The following is a 21,757-nucleotide window of genomic DNA, read 5'->3' as shown; positions in this document are numbered from 1 at the left end:
TCATTTAGGGCCGATTTCTCTTGAGAAGTGAAAAAATAAAATAATTATAGTTTTTATTAACCTTCCCTAGACCTTTCAAAAGCTTCATAAAAATGGGGGGGGGGGGGGGCGTAGGGCGTTTGAAAAGTAAAAGTGTCACACCCGCTTTCCCCCTTAGCAATAATTTTAATCATCGGAAGGGGTAATATATATTCTTTACCATAATTGGGAGCTTCAAACCTGTGTAGACAAAATCATTCATATTTATATTGTATTACATACCTACATAATTTTCAGAAGCACCACAAATACAAACTGTAAAGCCTGATGTCAACAAAAAACCTCAACTAACCATGCTTGATATCGAAGAACGTATCAGGAAGGAACTAAGAGATAAAGATGAAGATCAAGATCTTATGACAACACAATATGATAATGATAAATCTCCTAGCAACTATTCAAACGATGATGTAGAAGATACTGCAAACATTAAATCTCCTTTTGAAGAGAAAAGCAATGAAGGTTGTATTGATAATGGCAAGGATAATGATAATGCAATAGTTGATAATGAAGATAATGGTACTATAATGTTACAAAAAAGCATGGAACAAGATCTATTAAGAGAACTAAGAGAACACTTTCAGGTAAAATAATATTTTTTATTGATTATAAAAACATGATACTTAATGGTATAGCTTTTTTTTTTGGCTTACTTAAACTTTGTAGGTATTATCTTCTAATTTAGATTTAAAATCATATTCACATTTTATTCTTAAAAAAAAATTTAGGTACAAAGATATTTGCCCAAACAAAAATGTATAAGTATAGATATATAATCCAGATAACTACCTGCATCCAGGGTTGGGGTCCTTTTTCATTTGCTAGCATGATATTGCTTTCTGCTCTTTTGTAATGACTTGGGTGTGTTAATATTTCCGACGCTAATGGATATTATTATTTTCTAAGACCCAATGAAAAGTCTACACAGGGTCAGGGGTGTATATTCTGCAAATTTAACCCGGCTAAGGGGGGGGGAGCGAATAAAAAATATGTGGTTAGGGGGGGGGGGGGGCAAAATGTAAAAATTAAGAGGACTAAAAGCATTTTTTCTATTTTTCTTCCCTCTTTGGTGAAAAAAAAACAAAAAATATGTCGAATGGGGCATAATATGAATAAAATAAAGAGTTCTGAAAATATTTTTCCATATTATATCCCCTTCCTTGCTAGAAAAAAATAGGAGGGGTAAAAATATAAAAATTTGCAGCAGGGGAAAAAAATGAATCTTGTGCAGAATATACACCCCTGCACAGAGTTCACGGGTTGAGAACATCTTGTTATTGAACCCCACCCCCCTCTATTGTTTTACATTTATGCTCAAACTAGGTATTTTATTTTAGGATATTGGGGAAGAATCGCCACTTGACTCCAGCAGATACGAACCATCCTTCCCGCCAAAATGGCACCACAAACATTTTAACAAATCTGGTAGCTATATCAAAGAACTTCCATCCTTCCAAGGGTCGCCGAGCATAAACCATCCCATGTTGCCAAAGAAACTAGTGCCAAAATTTGTTGTTAATGATGCTCAGGCCTCTAGTCATGATAATGGGGAACTTATCTCAAGCAAATATCAAGATGAAACAGAAGAGGCATGCAGTCGTCCAAGTAAAATACAGGTTGACATTTTTTTACAAGGATGACAACATCCAAATAGTGAAGCTCTAAAATCAGACAATGAGACAAACAAAAGTGAGGTGAAAAACTTAAAGGTGTCAGAACTTAATAAGTAGAATATTAATTTATGAGTCAAACCGATATTGTATGAATTTATTGCAGAATGTTTTAAATATAGGATAATGTTTCTTGAGACTTGATTATAGAGCTTCGCTTATAATATTATACCTTGATGCCCTTGGAATCATTATTTAAAAAATCAGAAGAATAGGACAATTTTACAATTCATATTTTTTTTATCAAAACGTTAAAAAATCAGCATGTTTTAATTGGACATATGGGCTTTCTGGTAATGCTCGAGTTGCTGCGCTTTTTATTGTTACAGTATTCGCCATGCAAAGTTTGAAATCGATAGGACAATTATAATATGCCAAATTAACGAAAAGAGCTATCAGTTACGGACGGATGTTTGGAAGTACGGACAGATCCTAATCATAAAAAGCTTCGCTTTTGTTTCAATTATCCTTAGCTTAACAACTTTTATAAGTACACTTTTATGTTAGAATATCTTTTTAATCTAGCACTTTTTTTCTACTTTTAACATTTTCTGTGTTACGTGTCACGTCCTTTAATTTATACTTCCGCAGTATCAAACATACCTAGTTAGTTTCTACATATTTAAAAAAAATATTCTTATAAGCTTCGCCATTATTAACGTTGTAAATTACTATTAAATAGTTTTTATTAATGGTAACGATAAGATTCTTAACTAATCTTAGGAGATACTTACTGAACATAAACCCGAGGAAAGATATCTTGCTCTTGAAGAGTTAGATGTTGGTTCAAACAGGTATTTTTAGAAAAAGATTGGTATTTTCAAATTTAAACAACAACAACAAGGAGTGCCTAAGAAGTAAAAAGAAATTTGTTTGTCGGTTTAGATCTCGCCAACCACTTAGCTTCACAAAAGTTTTCGGGATGAGTTTATAGTATTTTATTTTAAAATTTAGGCCATAGGATGGTTTCAGGCTATTTTTCTTCTTTCTTTACCTTCGAATATAGAGCCCTTATATAACAGGAGCGAGGCTGCTATGAAAGTGTCTAATCGCTATTTTTAGCCAACATAGGACCGCAAACTGTATTTGAAGTGTAGTTATAAATATCAAAACATAATTTAAATGTTTATTGATATTTAGATCGTATAGATATGACAGAGTGATATCAGCCTCTAAGTTGACAATGTTGGATAAATGGTTGACCCACTTGAGACAGGATGCACCGGAAGAGGATAATTATATCGAACATGACTCCTTACAAGGTAAGTTTCGGATCTATTGCAGTTCATAGAAAAATGTTTCTGGTACCTAACGATTCTGCACAAGAAGGCCTATAAATAATCTGGAATTCCCAAGATCCTAATACATGCGAAACTTCACTGAAAAAAATGTGTAAAATAAGTCTTTTGCGCATTTTTTATGTGCACTGTTAGATAACTGTGCATTATTATTGAGTATTGACTATTCCAGATTATTTGTAGGCCTTCTTTTGTCAATTAAAAATTTTCTGCGAGCCTAATCTATACGTTCCACCAATACAAGATTAATTCAAATTTGGTTGGCTCCGGTGCCGAGGTCCCGGGCCAACAAAACTATCAATAGAAAATTGTGTAATTTTGGCCCAGAACTGAATCTAGTCCAGTGGATATTAATCAGTTTCGATGCCATTCTATTCAAAGAATTCTATCATTTCTTTAGGTGAAGCTGAAATAGGAAGCTATGAAGATATGAACCTGCTGGCTGTTGATGAAAGACATGTAGATGATTTTATTGAAGAAGATTTTAATGAGGAGAGAGTGGATGATTGTGAAGCTACTCCAGCACCAGATGTCACTAGTCAAGATCCTGAGGTGAGTTTTCTTATTAGCGCAGCTACTATAATAAAAGTATGTTTTTGCTAAGAAAGTTTCTACACTTTACACCGTCTTCTAGGTGCTTTCACACAAAGTGCCGGTTGAGCACGATATACTCTTATTTTTAAATTAAATTGTTGGTTGTTTTTTTCCTATGCCCAATCACTGCAGTTTACCCTAAACCTGAAGTTCCCTAATCCTTCGGGCCTTCCCAGTACTCAATATAACCTAACTTAACCTGACCTAAAGTAAATAAACGAAATAACAATCCCCCTCACTCCTTTATTTCAATATATTTCAAAACAAGGGGGTATTTTTCATTTTTTGGGGGGGTTGGGGGTGTCCTACCCCCCTCCCCCCCCCAAGAAAATAGCTTAAAACCATCACAGGACCAGTAGGTATATTCCCTGAAGAGTAGAGTCCAATCGGTTCAGTGGTTACTGAGATCTTAAGCTTCAGAGAGACAGATAGACATCGTACTACTTTGTATTATAGATTGTTCTTTCTTAACTTAATTATTTAAATACATTGTTAGGAAGTGATCCAACGAGGAATGGTTGTTAGTCAAAATTTCCTACAAGAAATCCAGAACGCCATGGATTTTGAATCCAACAGTGATGGAGATACTAGTCAACAAGAGGAAACAGGTATTATACCAGGGATCTAAAGAGGTAAGACAATGGCCGATTAAATGATGAACATCACCAATGATGATACACAAAATTAACACTTCAGTAGATTTAAATAATTGGTTTTAACGTTTTAACAATCAATTTAATGTTCCAACCAATCATAATTCACTAAAAGTCCCCAAAGTTGTTAAGCCAACGAATAAGAAATTATAAAACTTTAGGGATTATTGTAATAAATTAAATAGCCCATTGTCCGCTTCTCGCTGTATAATACATAGTAAAATTAATACAGAGTAGCTGTTCTAAAGATCTCTGTATGATTGATTGAAGTTTTTGATAGACATAGCTTTTAACTTAGAGTTTTCTCTAAACATCAGGATTTCTTAAGCTCATATAACATATTTATTAGGAAAAGTAAAAGTAAAAAGACGTCTCAATCGATGTATGAAGTGAAGATCAATGCATTTCATTAATTTAGTTAATAACAGAAAAAGTGGTACTTTTATGCTAGTAAATGCTTTTTTTAGTCAAAAATAATACATAAAAAATTCATTCCAAAAACTGGTTTTACATTTATTTTTATAAATATTTATATTTTAGCAGCTTTTAAAATGGTTCTAAGAAGTGTCATTTATATTTTAATTTAGTTTTACGAGAACTGTATAATTATACCTATATCGTTCGTAATTCTTGATTTCTTATTAAGGCGAGGGACAAGACAGATCCAAAGGAAGGCGGGGAGACCAGAAGTTGTTACCTGAACACATCTTGGTCAGAGACGAGGATCATGCTCTGTTGTTCTGTAATAAGTGTCAGCAAACTTTTCTTTTTGACCAGTGTATCAAGCATATCAACTGCAAGGGAAAGGTATGATTTACTTTGGCTATAGTTGGTTTGGTAATATAATACCGCCCTCTATCGATCCTGCTATCTATTTGACTTTAGAGTGCCATCATGGGAGCTAGGATTGAGATATCTACTTCTAGGCATGACTACCCAGTACCCACTCATTAAGGCGTGCTCCCATGGTGGCGCTCTAAAGTCAAGCCGAAGAAGGGGCGATAAGGGGGAATGTTAGCAAACCAAATATAGCCTTAATTTTTAATCTGATTAATAACTGGGGGATGGTTGATTAATGGTACTTCTCTAGCTGTTTTGTCTGAGATTCTAGATTTACCTTTTATAATACTAGCCGGGACGAAAGGAAAATATCTTGTAATTAAATATTAGAATATATGATTATTTTTACACTTTTAAGTTTCATTCTATTAATCTACTTTTCTTTTTTTCATCAGAAAATATCAAGAATACCGAAAAAAATGCACGAATGTTCCTACTGCAATAAACAATGTCGCAGCTCTTCCCACCTCAAGTACCACATTCGGTCTGCCCACACTGGAGAGAGACCCTACAAGTGTACACTTTGCTCAATGTCATTCCTTCAGGTTGGTGAATTTTCTAAAAATGGCGAAAAATTTTCCCGCTATTTTTGCCAAGTAAGTTTGTTTAATATTGGCAGAATTTAAAAGCAACACATAATTCAGCAACACTTATTGTATGATATTATTGGATATTATTTAGTTGTTCTGTTTGTGTTGTAATTAGGGTTGGCAATCCGCCCAATTTTCGGACCGGATTCGGATTTTAACAATAATCCGCCCAAAAAAAATTGGATTAATCCGTGGATTGCGGATTTGTTATTTTTTTTGTGATTTGCGGATTTTCGGATTTTGAATTTCGAATTCTAGCAATATAATAAGACAAGTGCTACTAAAGTCATAAAAATTAGCAATCCGAATCCGCACTTTGAATTTCGGATTCTGGGTCCAAATATTGTCCAAAAATTAGGCGGATTGCTGATTTCGAATTCCGGATTCGGATTCGGATTGTCAACACTAGTTGTAAAATAAAACAGAAAGATTTTATGGTTAAGATTGATATTTTCTAGATAGTAAAGTTGAAACGGCACATCTTAACTCATACTGGTGAGAAACCATACGAGTGTGACATCTGCGGAGCTAGCTTCAGGTGAAATTAATTTTATATATAAGGGGGAGGTAGGTTGTGAGTTTTAAGCTAAAAACAGTAGTAGAACTATAATATTCACTAAATATGTGTATTGTTTATTGAAAAGAACCTTAGACAAAACATTTTATATATTTATATTTAGTGAATATTATCGTTCTACTTCTGTTTTTAAGCCTTAAAACTCACACCTTTACGTAATTTTAGCACAAGCTACCTCCCTTTTTGTTTTAGTATTGTCTTAGGTCCTACCAGGGAGGGAGGTGACAGTGGATTGTGAATTATAACAATAACCACAATTTTAAACTAACGTTCTCTAATCTTTAATTTTAAACTTAAGGTATTTTAGGGACTTTATTAGAATTTGATTGGATGGTACAAAGTAGAATTGCGGATTCTTTTCCATCAATAGTTCTATTTTAATTGGAGTTGTACAATAATTTATTTTCATTAGCTTATTCCTTAAGATCCCTGGATACTAAAGCTGCATTGGTCAGTTGAATTTGAGTTGCCGATTGTGTACTCAGTTTCCTCGGTGTTTCCTCATCCCATCTCAATATTTACTACTAGCCAAAAAACTACAAACTTCCAAAAGAAAATCTAAATTTGAATGTATACCTAAATGATTTATTCATTAGACCAGTGTTTCGGATCCGCATTGATTTTTTGCGGATCCGGATCCTTGACAATAAAAATAAAATCACCAAATTTTTCAGAAAATATTTATTCTTTAATTCGAAGTCAAAAATACTTATAATTTTCAAGTCTGAACCTAAACCTTAAAGATTGGCTCTCATCAAGAGAATGTCTGAAATTTTATATAAATTTAGGTAGATTTTTCCATTTTTTCCGCATTTTTTTTGAGTCCAAGGATCCCGATCCGGATCCTTGGACTCAAAAATATGCGGATTCGGATCCGAAACTCTGCATTAGACATTCAAAATTTTAATTTTTTAAAATTTTGATTTTTGGGGGGAAGTTTTAGCTAGCAGTAAATATTGAGATAGAATGAGGAAACACTGAGGAAAGACCGCTGCATCTCCACCCGGTGTTTTCTCATAATTGCTAAAATATGAAATAATGCGGAAAAAGACATCATCAGATGCTGTAAACTGTAAAGTACATAAATCAAACTGTTTACATTATTAAAATCTACCACCGCTTTTCATTCATTTAGCCCGCTATAAAAGAAAACAAGCATTTCAACCAAAAAAAAAGCCTTACATCACTGCTGGAAGGTTGCTTAACATTACTTGCTCTCGTTCGTACATAGTCCCCTTGTCTAAAAAATAAAAAATAATTTCTTTTTAGAACTGGGTATCATTTGAAGGAGCACAGAAACATTCATACTCGTGACACCCAATATTCATGCGAAGTATGCAACCGTACCTTTGCTGATAGTAGTAACCTGAGAAGACACAATAAAAATCTGCACGGCAAGAAAACTGTTGCGTGTCAAACTTGTACTAAGTTGTTTCCCACCAAACATGATCTTTTTGTTCATAAAAAGGTATCTCAAAAATAGCAAAGTTTTAGCTTCATTTAGTCTGTGGATAAACTAATGTTTTTTTCTTGGTTTTAATTTTTTTTTATAAGGAACTTTGAATTCGAAAGGTAGAGAGTTCATAATAATAGACTAATACCATCTAAGACTGAAATTTAAAAAATAAATAGCCTGAAACCATCCTGTTCCTATGTGATTCTTTTATAAAAAGAAGAACTCAATCAGTTCAGTTGTTATCGAAATATTAGGCTACGGATAAAAAAAAAACCTTACTACTTTATATAATCGGTTATTATTTTGTTATTAAAAAAACTTACTTTTTTAGGAGCATCTGACCGTTGCAAAGCAACATTATAATTGTCAACTCTGTGATAAAAAATTTACAACTCAAACTGGTCTAAACAGACACTCTAGCTCAAGGAATTTGTTTTTCTTATTTTCCTTTTAGATTATTCTTAAATGTGGAAAATGGCTGAAATTAGTAAATATATAACCTTAAAAGGGAGGGAGTGGACAAAGCACTTTAAATTCAACGAATAAGAAAACGTGGTTAACAAACTTTGGTTCCACCATTGTAATTTACGGTCTGATGTCCCCTCTCTACCTGACTTGAAGGAAATTTATTTCCAATTATAATATTGTCATTTTCGACTTTTGAATATATTTTGGTGTTCGGACTTATGATATTAATGAAAAAATTAAAACAAATGATTTTCAGTCATTCGAAAAATTTGGACATTCCAACGAATTTGGTGCGACAAACGAAAGGTAAAACTTAAAAATTAAACGTTTAGAAAAGGAATAAAAAATAACGTCTAAATATCATAGAATTTTCTCAACTAAATCTGTGATAATCACTTGAAAATATCACACAAGGCTGAAACTCGAAGTATATATGAATTCAATAACTTATATCTTGTTTTATCTATAAATCTAGTTTTCACGTTGTTTTTTTTTATAAAAGATAGACTGCTGAAGGTTTTGGCTATTTTTATATTTTTCACATTGTCCCCCATATCTTCGGTATTTTTTGTCCGATTTACAATTTTTTTGGTCAAGGATATCAAAAGTACATTTCCAGATTTTCTGATCATCCGGTATGCTTTTTTAAATCTTCTTGTTCGTATTATTTTTTTGGGCTTCGCTACTTATGGATGTTGTCTTCCTTGTTTTTAGATCAAGTACCTGATATAGTGTTTTCTCCTGCACCCTATTCAACCAACACCACCACAAAAATACAAAGTAATAGAAACACACATCCTACACAATATCAAACAGCACCAATCAATTCAATCGAGAATGAAGTTCATAAAAACAACGGCATTCTAAAAAGAAATAGCGAAATAGATGATTTAAAATGTACCCCAACAAAAAAGATTCAAATCAAAGATTCGCAACAACCTACAAAAGACACCTCAACAGCGAGCCTCCTGAAAGCCCTGAAAACGTCGCCAAGTTTGAGAAAAGAATTATCAGAGTCTCTGACAGAAACAAGTTTGTTACAAGTTTGCGGAGGAGATGAAGAGATGGCCAGGAAATTGCTGGCTGAATTATCAAGTCAAAATAAAACGTCATCGGTCTCGTTTTCAAGCACTTCTTCAAGTTTATCAAAGACTACTCCTATTGATTCAAGGTATTGTTATTACATAGTTTGGATCGTGGAAAGAAATCGGAGTAACGGGTTTCGTCGTATTTTTACAGTAGCTTCTCTCCTATTTCTAGCCTTCTAACCCTGCGAGGCAACCATTTATATTTACCTAACCTAACCTATCAAAGCTACTGTGAAAATACGACGAAACCTGCTGCTTCGTTTTCTTTCCATGATCCCATAGATTTTATGCCTTTTGTAGGAAAACGATAATGTTTTTGACTTATACAAAACGCTAAATCGTCATAGAAATCAATATTAAAAAAAAGTAAATATTTGATTATTCAATTCTAAATTAAGAGTTATCCGTTTTTAAATGTTAACTTATTCAATTAATAGATCTCCAACAAGAAAAAGCACAATTGTAGCAGCTTCCCATCTCCCAATTATGTCCAACATGGAGCTCGCCTACCTGAAAGAAATCAATGATCGATGCCCTATTAACTACGAAGAAGAAATAAGAAATTACGAATTGTCCACGGCATACGCACAACAAATCCGCGACTCGACCAGCAAGGAAACGCGGGAAAATTATGGGCACCACACCACCCTGCCGCCTGTGATAGTACAAGAACGGCCCAGCCTGCGCTATGATAATGAACCAGTGGCGGGTAGTTCTAAACACTTCATAGGACAGAGTATGGGGGCGGGGTCATCTTCTAATATTCATAGATTTAAGGTAAATTATACTTGCACATATTATAAATTAGAAGTTTGGCTTCAAATTTATTCTGAGACACTTCAGCGAACTCTGCTGGGTGGGCGATATTTCCTCTCAAAAATAGTTTAAAACCATCTCTGAACCTAGGAAGCTTCAATATGAAGGAGAACCATATTGGTTCAGTGGTTATTTAGATTCTTCGCTACAGACAGACAGACATCCTGTCACACTAATAAAGAGAAATCTGACTTAGGTTCCCTTCCACAAAATAGTTAAAAACTCACCTCAGAATGTTTCAATTTTAAGGAGAACCATATCGGTTCAGTGGTTATCAAGATCTTTTGCTACAGACACCTTGTTATTTTTATAAAATTATAATATAATCTACTAATACCCTAGAAGCTTTTCAATGTTAAAATATAATTGTCATTTATATTTTAGTATAAAAGAAGACCTGGTCATATAGTAGTTCCATCAGTCCATAGTCTTCCAACTTTAACTCCGTGTGAATCACCAAACGAACAACAGATTCCAGGTCAATATTTTAATTAAATCATGGATGTCGAAAGTCCTAAACGCGTAGCTTTAATGTGTTTTGAAATTTTTAAGATTTAAATGGGCAAAAACACCTTTTTATATTTTAACTTTACACCTATAGATTTTTATTTTAAAATCTTTGAGGTTGAAACAAATTCAATTTATATTTAAGACACTAGTTTTTTCTTAAATTCTGGCAAAACATCCAAAAGTAGAAGCAACTGCCTTTAATAAATTATCTTTTTATGGTCACAATATGAGGTTTTAAACATTTTGGTCATTTCCCTAAAATTGCCTTGTCGAGCATTTTGTTATAAAGGGTGAGCAAAAAAATGCGTACATTTTTAAAATTCAAATTGTGCGGCTTGTGTTAATGGTAGAAAAAAGGTGGGCATACCGTTGAAAATGTCGCAAGTCAACTTTTAAGTCAGTTGGGACATTTTAACACGTAGCTCCCTAACTATATGTAGCAGAATAATCGTTCTTATAATTCCAAAAACTTCATAGTGGTTCTAACGGCATGCGAAACATTTTTCTACTATTAACACAAGTCGCGCAATTTGAATTTTAAAAATGTACGCATTTTTTTGCTCACCCTTTAATATATTGATTATATGGGAAAGCGAGGATAGTAAAAAATAACCTCATATTTTTAATTGAATTAACTTCAAAAAGAAGAGAGGCGGTGCTCGATAGGCACCTTGAGGGAAAGTATAAATTTTTTCAAGAAAATAAACTTAGCTTTTCAAGTTTTCATACATACAGAACTACGGACGGAGTGAGGGAAGTAATAAAACTTGACTACGAAATTGATTCAGGAATTAGCAAAGAAGACGCCATGCAAAGCACTCATCAATATGATCCAATTAAAAATCTCAACATGCAAGAGAAAGTTATTCTTAAAAAGCTTTTTGAAGAAAATAGGTAAGCTTTATATTATTTTTTTTATACAGAAATGTATTTGACTAATAATGATAACAAAAACAAGGATGACAACACCCATAAGTGGCGAAGCACAAAAATTGTGGATGAACCAAAGTTTAAATGTTTTATAGAGCATAAAAAATAAATATGTGTCTTGTAGATAGACATGTCTAATTATATAGTTGCTTTGCTACATAAAATAGTACCTACCTGAATCAGTGAATATGTCATGAAATGTTATATTACTCTTAGGGTTGGCAATCCGAATCCAGAATCAGAATCCGGAATCCGTTATTTTAATAGCGGATTCGGATTCTTAATTGTTAGACTAAAATTAGCGTCTTGAGTTTTTTTTTAAAATTTTCAACAACGAATATAAGAATGTCATTGTATATTGTATATAGGTATCTCGGGGCTAGAAAACTTGGTTTAATCTTATAATTGTACATTTCGGAAAGCTCTTTATAATACGATGCGATACATAACTTTTCCTTGCTTATTTCACATCTCCTGTTGTGTCCAGGCTAGAAGTGCCAGCAGAGTTCCAGGATGTTGAGGATGGCAGCAGGAGGCCAGAGCCTGTGAAGCTGGAGGACCAGGAGGCGGCCACCAAGAAAAGATTCCTCTCCAGATATAGAAATCAATCTGGTCTGCCTTCCAAGGAACAAAAAGGTTAGACGTTGAAATAGGCCGTGATATTTTGTTAACACTTTGGTTACACCATTTTTGTCTGAAGGTTGCACTCGACCGGTAAAACTTTGAACATTGTATTTTAGAACTTTCCTTTTAGGGGCTAATGGGTTAACACCCACCCCCCACCCCCCCCCCCTCCCTCCCCTCAGAACACTAATGAGCTGATTTTTTAAATAAAAACTATTGGCATAAATGAACTAAGAAGCCAAAAAGAATTAGGTTGATAACTTAAACTATAACAACAAACTCCCCCCCCCCCCTTAAATTGTCAGAGGAGAGTTATTTTACAGATCACTAAAAGGGGGGGGGGGGCGAAAGTGACACTTTTTGAAACCAAAACTAAAAGTCAACAAAGGAACTCAACTAAAAAAAGAGTTACAGCAACTTACAGGTCTAAGATTTTGCATGGCAGTTGCTTTATAGGGGTAAAATATGGAACTGTGAAGAAACGGCGGCGCAACCGCCGAAAACCGCCGAAATTTTTTTTGCCTTTTCTCGGCGGTTTTCGGCGGTTGCGACGCCGTTTCTTCAAAGTTCCATATTGTACACCTATAAAGCAACTGCCATGCAAAATGTCAGACCTGTAACTCTTTTTTTTAGTTGAGTTTCTTTGACTTTTAGTTTTGGTTTCAAAAAGTGTCACTTTCTCCCTTCCCCCCCTTATAAGTTATGAACTGACTGTTAGAGATAATGAGCTGATTTTTTAAATATAAACTTTATTCACATAACTGAACTAATTAGCCAAAATTAATTAGGTTGATAACAATACCAACAAACTACCCCTCTCTTTAAATTGTCAAAGGAGAGTTTTTTACTATTATTAGAAGTTTAAGACAATACTTTTTTATATAGAATCCTGTGATCCAGAAACTTTACACAGTCTGATAGAAACATCAAAATTATTACTTTCCAGTAATTCAATTCAAATTAGTTTGACTAAGGTAATTTTTGTTAATTATTATCCTATTATAAAGTAGTAAGTTTTTTTTTGTCTGAAGCTTAAGATCTGAATAACAACTGAACTGATTGTGTTCTCTATTTTAGGTAAGTATCACTTAGGTCCTGTGATGGTTTTAGGCTAATTTATTTTAAGATTGAAGTTAATGGATGGTTTAAAGCTATTTTCTAGCCTCTCTCCGTCCTTTAAAATATAGAGACCCTTGATGCTAGGGGCTTTGCTTGTCTCATATAAAGGACTTTGTCCCTCTGCTTGTTAAGATCTTGCCAACAGCTAAACCATTAAGTTCTTCTTTTCAGGGAAGCTTCATAAACCACCCTGGGTTTTTGTTTATATTTAATTTTTTAAAATTTATTATTGGGTGGTTTTGGCTATAAATGGAATGTAAAGCTATTAAAGGTCATAAGAATTAAGTTTGTAAGTGTAAAAGAAAAGAAAAATAACTCAAGACATATTGTTTTTTTCTTCAATCCATTGAATTAACTGACACCTTAAATTATTATAATTTTTATTATCATAACGTTTTTATTTGATCATTCTTATATTAGGATATGTGTCTGTCTGTTGTGTGTATCTAAAGATCTTGATAACTGTTAAACCTAATTAGATTTTTTTTAACAAATCGGCTCGTGAAAAAATACACCATATGCCAATAAAAAGCAATTATTTACTTTTCTTTTTAAAACAATGATATCATTTATCGACAACAACTGAACTCCCTTATTGCCTATAGAGGCCTCTTTAGGCGCAGCCGCTAGTGTCTTGTACCTGAATTATGCAGAATCTCTGCTAAAAAAACTATTATGTTATTATTTTAAAACGTCTTAATGAAAACATTGTAAAATTCGGATCAGGGAAAGAAAACGAAGTAGCCGGTTTTGTCGTGTTTTCACAGTAGCCTTTGATAGGTTATTTTAGGTAAATGTAAATGTTAATTATTGTCACACAGGGGTTAGAAATAGGAGAAAAGCTACTGTTTAAATACGACGAACCTGCTATTTCATTTTCTTTCCTTGATACTGAAATTCTAAAAAATAAAATAAAGCAATAAACCTAATTATCTTTAAATCTGTTTCTTTTAGGAACAAGAACAGAATTTTATCTTCTCCATGTTGAAAATTATCAAGTAAGTATTGTTTTGTGTGTTTTAAATTTTATTTTTGTTTCGATAATAATAAATCAAAAGGGCGACGGGCCAGTGTATTATATTAATCAATTTTGTGATTAAAGGGATAGTTGCATGAAGTTTACTTTAGATAAATTATTTCAAGCTTAAGTTAACCATCAAACATATATGATTTTGTATTAAACCCCGAACAAACATATTATGCAAATCTGAATTTTCAAAATAGCAGCTTTATTATTCATTTAGGATGATTTTACAATAAATATGAAATTTAGATGCCTCTTTTGGTTACAAAATTCCACTGTTATTTTTTAATTAATCAGCACCAATAAAGCACAAGATCTCAAAAACAGCATTTGGGGGAAATACTGGTGAACAAACATATTATGCAAATCCAAAACAAAGCAAAAAAAAAAGGTTTTTTGTCACTTTTCTCCTCTTTTAAAGATTGATTATGATAAAATAATAATTTTTTAAGGGATTTATGCATTAATTATTATGAAATATAGTATAAGGTACAAATTAATGATTTTTCTAAATAATAAATGTATGAAAAAAATAAATTCGATCCCTATCACTTTAGAGGACAGCTGCTGACCCCCAGTCTTATGGATGAACCTAAATACATGTTAAAGATAAAAATTACCCTGAAAATTATACAAAAATGTTTTTTGGTCTATTTTAAAATCTTGATTTTGAGGATGATGACCTTTAAGATGCCCCTATTGGTGGTGATGGTGAGCCAAATGTTATCAAAGTGCATGTCCATGATGACAACTTATATATTAAACTATGATCTAATTTTTGTAGTTATAGCATCCTCAAGCCCAGCATTATTAAAAAGAAAAGAATTGCAATTTTATTTACTTCAATTCATAAGGTGAATACTGTAGTTTTTAGAAGATGGTTATATTTCTTGTCGGAAGGCTCCATTGGAGGCTGCTATGACTACAAAAAATGGTACATAGGTTAATAGACAAGTTGTTGTAATGGGCATGTACTTAGATAACATTTGGCTCACCATCACCACCAACAGGAGCATCTGAAAGGTCATCATCCTCAAAATCAAGATTTTAAAATGAATTTTTTTAACACATAAAAAAACATTTTTGTATACTTAACTTTTCAGGGTAATTTTTATCTTTAACATGTATTTAGGTTCATCCATAAGACTGGGGGTCAGCAGCTGTCCTCTAAAGTGATAGGGATCGAATTTATTTTTTTCAATCATTTCTTATTTAGAAAAAATATTATTTTATCATAATCAATCTTTAAAAGAGGAAAAAAGTGCCCAAAAACTTTTTTTTGTTGCTTTGTTTTGGATTTGCATAATATATTTGTTCACCAGTATTACCCCCAAATGCTGTTTTTGAGATCTTGTGCTTTATTGGTGCTGATTAATTAAAAAATAACAGTGGAATTTTGTAACCAAAAGAGGCATCTACATTTCATATTTATTGTAAAATCATCCTAAATGAATAATAAAGCTGCTATTTTGAAAATTCAGATTTGCATAATATGTTTGTTCGGGGTTTACAATAAATAACAAACAATTAGACATCACTTAATTAGTCGCCATGCTGTTTTTTGATAATAGAAGCTATATAGATTGCTTATATCACAAGAATACGATTCAAGTCTTGATATTTTTAAAACTACATGGTAGTAACTTTGTAGTTCACTAAATTCAAGTTAAAATGCATTTCGTGCAACTACCCCTTTTTTATAATACGATGCGATAAATAACTATTCTCGGCTCGTAATTTGTGTTTATTAATATATTGTTTTATTTTCAGGGAGACTGAATAAACTGATCGGAAACTTAAAGAAAAATTATTTTTAATGGTTCAAACCTATTAAGTATCAAAATAAATCATTGTCTCCAACCTGTCGAAAATAATTAAAGTTATTTTGATTAGGTATAATTTTATCTTATAAAGATCTTTAATGAAAGATCTATAAATATATTCTATTTTCTCTTTATTTGAGAAATATTATCCAAGAGCTTATTATTGTGATATTTTGTTTTTATGTATCATCCAGTCTGTTTTATTTAGAGTAATTTTAACAAGAACTAGTATGTTATAAGCAGTGCAGCAACAAGTTTAAGATTAAAACGAAAATTATAGCATTATTAAAAGAATGCACCAAAAATTGCAGAGAGAGAAAGGACAATGTGCTGTTTATTACACTAGACTCAAAAGTTTTGTAATAACGTTTTCTTATTAGTTGGCTTAACAACCTTGGAGACATTTATTAAATTTTGATTTGATGGTTCAAACGTTTTAAACACTAATTTTAATCTACACAAGGGGTAATTTTGTGTATCATCATTTGGGGATGTACACCATTTTATCGGCTATTGTCTTATCCCTTTAGATCCCTGAATAACTTAATAGAGACATATCAAATTACAGATTTGTCGGACGTATAAACGGACATACTCTATAGTTATAGAGTAAATGCGCTACTAAAGAATTATTTATATAATACATTAGTTTTAACTAAGCATCGTACTTATTATACATACATTTTAATCAAATATATCAAGTCATAATCATTATATAAATATATAAGAAATATTATAACAATTATAAAATTTAAGAATTCTTAATGAGTAGAAATGTATTTAATCAAAATTAAATCTATTATAATGCAGACAAATTTACATAGCAAATTTATCTTAATCCATTACAGAAAAACAATGAAAAAATTATTTGGCAGCAAAAGTTCTTCTCAAGGAAATGAGGAAAAAAGCGGAGTAGGAGGGTCAGCTCCCCCTCCGGCCCCACATGGTTACAGCGCTCCACCCCCAGTAGAGGGGAGTGTGGGTTACGGAGCTCCACCTCCTTATTCCTTCTCTCCACAGGATGCATTTGGGGGCGGGGCATCCAGTGCCCCTCCCCCAGAATTTCAGGTAGCACATTTTTAAATAATTCTAAAAAGTAAAGATTATACCATCAAAAAATGCGAAGCTAAAACTGTTTTTTTTTTATAAAAGCAATGCTTAAATTATTACTTCTTGCTTTTAGTAAGCTTCTTTACACTTTTTTATGGTGTTTTTAGAATTAACTTTTTAAAGGAGGGTTTTTTAATGCAACTATCTCGTAATCAGTGAGCAAATGGCACTTACAATTCGAATTTCGAACTGAAATTTTGCATGAGTAATCCTTGGTAGGTCTATTTTCCCTAAATCGAACAAAAAGTTGAAAAAGTAGCGGCTAACGGCTCAGCCGTTTAGCCGTTTTTTTTGGCTATTTTTAGGGTAAATTTGCCATAAATTATGTAGGAATCAACTTTTTAAAACATGTTTTTGCTTTAAATCATGTGAAATGATACAAAAAAAAAACATTTTTAGATTTCTAGTACCAGCAACTAGCGGCTAGAACAGTTTTAAAACGTTTTGGAGCAGCATAGAGTATTATGTGAAGATAGGTTTCGTGATGATTTCCCTTGAAAATAGTTTTAAAAATGGCTTAACTGCTGAGCGGCCAGCCGTTAGCCGTTACTTTTCCAACTTTTTGTTCAATTTAGGGAAAATAGACCTACCAAGGATTACTTATGCGAAATTCCAGATAAAAATTCGAATTCTAAGTACCATTTGCTCACTGATTACGAGATGGTTGCATTAACCCCCCACCCCCCCTTATTAAAAGGGTATTTTTTAGCAACAAACTATATAGGTAGTAAAATGATAAATTTAAATGATTTAGGCATATGATCCGCCACCAGCTTATAGTGAACAAATTTCTGAGGGATCTTCAGCTACTGTTCAATATGGAGGTAACTTTAACCAATCCGTAGAAAGATTGGATTGGTAACTTATGCGTTTTAGTTTCTTCCTATCGATTTAAACACTGTTTCCTGTAAAATTTGGTGTAAAGTTCAAAAAAAGCTTTTTTCATATTTAAATTCAGGTAAAATATTGGAAATGGTCATTTACTCCGGCTATTAAGTAACCTAGGACCAATACGAAACTTCCCTACACATTGCGGAGAGATTGTCAACTTTTTGAAAACTTACTTCACTTGAACTTTACACTTTATTAGATACTAGCGGCTTCGCCCCTAGCCTCCAGGGGCTTTGCCCCAAGAGGTGATAAAAAGATTAATATTTATTGTTTTAAGTGAGAGAATGTTGCTATTCTTTCATTCAAAATAAATGCTGGAATAAAAAATAATAAAAAGGGCAGCCTGCGGAAGCCTGTACCAGAGCAAAATAAAAAATAAGGGGGGGATTTTTTTGTTTTTGGGGGGGTTAGGGGTGTCCCACCCCCCAAGAAAATAGCTTAAAACCACCACAGGACCAATAGGTATATACCCTCAAGAGTAGAATCCGATCGGTTCAGTGGTTACCGAGATCTTAAGCTTCAGACGGACAGACAGACAGACATCGTACTACTTTGTATTATTGATTAGCGGTAGGGTTGGGCCGGATATACGGCCATTTTCAATATCCAGCCGGATACCGGGAATTGAAACTATCCGGATACCGGATATCCGACTGATTTCTCATGCTGGATATCCGGTTATCCGGCCGGATATTGAACGTTGGCCAGATATCCGGCACAACCCTAATTAGCGGTTACGCCCCTTGAGGCCTTTAGGGACATTTAAAATGTTTTTTTTTCAAATCTATGTTAAGATCAGCTGTTTACCAAAAAAAATTCGGTCGCTTGATGGGGGTAGTTATATTTTATTGTTTTTTTGCCATTTTTCTCTTGGTAGGGTGGTGGTAGCCTCCCCCAAAATAGCTATATATAACTTTCCAGGACCTATGAGAAGCTACACTGTAAAGGAAACCCATATCGGTTCGGCGCGGTTGTTAGTGAGATCCTTTGGTACAGACACAAAGAAAGACAGAGATCCTGTTACTTTTATATAAGGATAATTTTACATTTTTTCTTTCACAGGGTGTATAGAACAGCAGATGTATCAGCAGAAGTATCTGCACCAGCACGCAGCTCAGCATGGCCAGGCAAATGCTCCCCTGCCCCCACCAGGAGTTGTTGTACACGCTGAGTTTGATAAATATGCCAGGTTTTATTTATTTTTATTAATAGCTGTTTTAAGAAACATATAAAATTCTTTAAAGTGGAGAAATATGTCATATGTAGTGATTTATTGCCAATAATTTTATTGTTAAGGTTTACGAAGACTGCACCCCCCTCAATTCCTCCTCCTCCACCTGGAGTTAAACCAACGGCTGCACAGGTATATTTAATCACACATTAAGTTTGGTGGGGGTCAAACTTTTCGTAGGAGTCGCTATTGAGTGTGGAGGGTGGTATTTGTTGTTACTTTTAACTTAATAGGTATACTAGCAATACTTTGTTTTGTTTTTTTTCACTTTTAATTTTAGAGATAATTGAATGAAACCTTCGCTTATGATATTGTACCTTGTTGTTCTAGGAATCGTTATTCCAAATATCAGACAAATATGATAATTTATCAAAAAAGTTCAGCATGTTAGAATAAACGGGTGTAGTCCCTTTCGTGGCAACACTCCTTAAGGGGCGATTCGTCGTATTTTCAAAATGGCTTTTAATAGGCTATGTTAGGTTATATTGGGTTAGGTGATTGCCCCGCAGGGTTAGAGGCCCCCCGCAGGAGCTAGAAATAGGAGAGAAGCTACTTTGAAAATACGAAGAAACGCCCCTTAAGGGGCGTTGCCACGAAAGGGACTATAGGTATGATTTAACAGTTTTAATAACTAATGGACATAATCTTTTATTTTAGTTGGCTGCTATGCACGGTGGAACAGTTGTCATGACACAAAAGAAAGGAACTTTCTTCTAGAATGGGAAAAATACTTTTATTCAAATATACTCAAGTAAGCTATCACTAAAAGTTGGAATGGTATCCAAAGTTTTATAGTTATACTTTTCTTATTCCTTGTCTTACAGAATACAGTACTTTTATCATTTGAGATGTGCAACTATTTCACGTCCAATGTTTTATCCCTTAAAATCCCTTCTTGTAGCTTGAAGTACTATAGTAGCACAAAATCTCATCTTCATAAATAAAGAAGCTACTCTCTATAATTTACTTTGTCTGTCCGTCCGTCTGTGTCGCTATGGGGGAAATGAAATTTTCTCGGCTACTATTTAGGATAGACTACTAATATTTTTGTTGAATATACCCCTTACCAAAGAGCATTCAACTAACTTTATCGGTCTTGCTAGAAAGTACTTAAATATTTTTCTTTGAAAGGTTTCGTGATTTTTTCTATTGTTTATTATTTACATATTTTACCACTTTTGTCTTTTATGACCTCTGAAAATCTGCCTTGTAACTTATTTTGTCCGTTTGTTCATCCATTGATATTTGTTTTCTGAATTATTTTGTTGTAATCGGTGTTTTTCTTTTAGGATTTGATGACATCGAAACCATTATCAAATATCTACAACTAGCGGCTACGCCCCTAGAGGCCTCTAGTGGCACTTTAAATGTTTTTGTTTGTTAAAGTCTCTATGATAATTCTTTACGTACGATACCTCTTTATGTTACGTTGAAGTCTCCCATATATTAAAAAAAATTCGATTTTTTTGTCATTTCTCTTGGGAGGGTGGTGGTACCCTCCCCCAAAATAGTTATAAACCCTCCCGGGACCCATGGGAATCTACCCTGTTAAGGAGAACCCGATCGGTTCAGCGGTTAGCGAGATCCTTCGGTACAGACATACAGACAAACAAACATCCTGTTACTTTAGTATAAGGATTTCAAATCACATTACTCCTCTTATCCAATATCAATGTATCCTTATATAATAGTAAAGTAACAGGATGTTTGTCTTTCTATTTTTCTGTAACTTAAGGTTTCTCTATCAGCTTTACCAAAAGGTTACTCCTTTACAGTAAAGCTTCTTATAGGTCCAGGGAAGGATCATAATAATCTAATTTTAGGAGATAAATGCCATTGGAAAAAAATATATCCCTAAAAAATTTTTAAAAATTGAAAGTTGAGGATCTCTCAGGTGCCCCTAGAGGCCTCTAGGGGGCGTAGCAGCTAGTATATATTACTATATTTGTTTTTAAAATTTATAAGCCTTGGATATTATTACAGATTTTTTTGTTATAGCAAAAGACTTTTTAAATTTTTTTGCTGCTTTAAATCTGTTTTCTATTTGTATAAAACAAATTTAATGCAAATTTTAAATTACTTTTCATGACTAAAATATTTGTGATGTTTGTTTAGTCAGAATTTTTATTTTGTTTGCAGATAAAGTGCAAAGTTTTAAAAAGATAATTTGTATATTAAAAAATTGTTTTTTTTTATTTAAGGAAGAAGTTCAAACAATTATTATTAATACTCCTACTGAAAAAACTAAAAATATTTTGCTGATATATTTTTACAAATGTATTTTATCTTATTGATATATATATTTAATCACCTATTAAATACATTCCAATTTCTTAATCATTTAAAATTTCCAGTTATATATATAGCCCACAACTGAATTCATTCCAAAATTTTAGCTGTTTTTGC

At 33.1% G+C, this 21,757-nt stretch overlaps 2 protein-coding genes across 6 annotated transcripts; both read left to right on the top strand.

Annotated features, from left to right (window-relative positions):
• The first annotated feature begins 245 nt into the window (after window positions 1-245).
• Window positions 246-16,983, top strand: LOC145330184 (uncharacterized). 4 transcript variants are annotated; one of them, XR_013883297.1, is made up of 21 exons: window positions 246-623; window positions 1,377-1,655; window positions 2,433-2,503; window positions 2,850-2,971; window positions 3,408-3,559; window positions 4,098-4,209; window positions 4,901-5,061; window positions 5,490-5,639; window positions 6,143-6,222; window positions 7,531-7,729; window positions 8,049-8,143; window positions 8,442-8,491; window positions 8,900-9,356; window positions 9,711-10,050; window positions 10,474-10,567; window positions 11,388-11,493; window positions 12,017-12,165; window positions 13,039-13,127; window positions 14,227-14,270; window positions 16,067-16,328; window positions 16,747-16,983. XR_013883297.1 is itself a non-coding variant. In XM_080174783.1 (20 exons), the coding sequence occupies exons 1-20, from the start codon at window positions 333-335 to the stop codon at window positions 16,077-16,079; spliced, it is 3,054 nt and encodes a 1,017-aa protein (XP_080030909.1). In that variant the 5' UTR covers window positions 246-332; the 3' UTR covers window positions 16,080-16,468. The 4 variants fall into 4 exon arrangements, 1 of the variants encoding a protein (XP_080030909.1); XR_013883296.1 differs by having other exon boundaries at window positions 16,722-16,983; XR_013883298.1 differs by having other exon boundaries at window positions 16,769-16,890.
• Window positions 16,894-21,072, top strand: LOC145330185 (uncharacterized). Of its 2 annotated transcripts, XR_013883299.1 has the most exons (7): window positions 16,894-17,187; window positions 17,984-18,053; window positions 19,183-19,309; window positions 19,417-19,483; window positions 20,009-20,102; window positions 20,641-20,678; window positions 20,990-21,072. XR_013883299.1 is itself a non-coding variant. In XM_080174784.1 (6 exons), the coding sequence occupies exons 1-5, from the start codon at window positions 16,894-16,896 to the stop codon at window positions 20,066-20,068; spliced, it is 618 nt and encodes a 205-aa protein (XP_080030910.1). In that variant the 3' UTR covers window positions 20,069-20,102; window positions 20,641-20,781. The 2 variants fall into 2 exon arrangements, 1 of the variants encoding a protein (XP_080030910.1); XM_080174784.1 differs by lacking the exon at window positions 20,990-21,072 and having other exon boundaries at window positions 20,641-20,781.
• Window positions 21,073-21,757: the final 685 nt, after the last annotated feature.

This window comes from Acartia tonsa, chromosome 10 (assembly GCF_053477335.1).
Source record: "Acartia tonsa isolate MP-2025a chromosome 10, ASM5347733v1, whole genome shotgun sequence".
Classification (NCBI taxonomy): Eukaryota; Metazoa; Arthropoda; class Copepoda; order Calanoida; family Acartiidae; genus Acartia; species Acartia tonsa.
This window is presented reverse-complemented; position numbering and strand designations above follow the sequence as displayed.

Excerpts from the sequence above, each read along its gene's own strand:
- LOC145330184 (XM_080174783.1), top strand. The coding sequence starts at position 333 with ATGCTTGATATCGAAGAACGTATCAGGAAGGAACTAAGAGATAAAGAT. Across the intron at positions 3,560-4,097 it reads TCACTAGTCAAGATCCTGAG|GAAGTGATCCAACGAGGAAT; the intron begins GTGAGTTTTCTT and ends ATACATTGTTAG. Across the intron at positions 8,144-8,441 it reads AACAGACACTCTAGCTCAAG|TCATTCGAAAAATTTGGACA; the intron begins GAATTTGTTTTT and ends AATGATTTTCAG.
- LOC145330185 (XM_080174784.1), top strand. The coding sequence starts at position 16,894 with ATGTATTTAATCAAAATTAAATCTATTATAATGCAGACAAATTTACAT. Across the intron at positions 18,054-19,182 it reads AGCTACTGTTCAATATGGAG|GGTGTATAGAACAGCAGATG; the intron begins GTAACTTTAACC and ends TTTCTTTCACAG. Across the intron at positions 19,484-20,008 it reads TTAAACCAACGGCTGCACAG|TTGGCTGCTATGCACGGTGG; the intron begins GTATATTTAATC and ends CTTTTATTTTAG.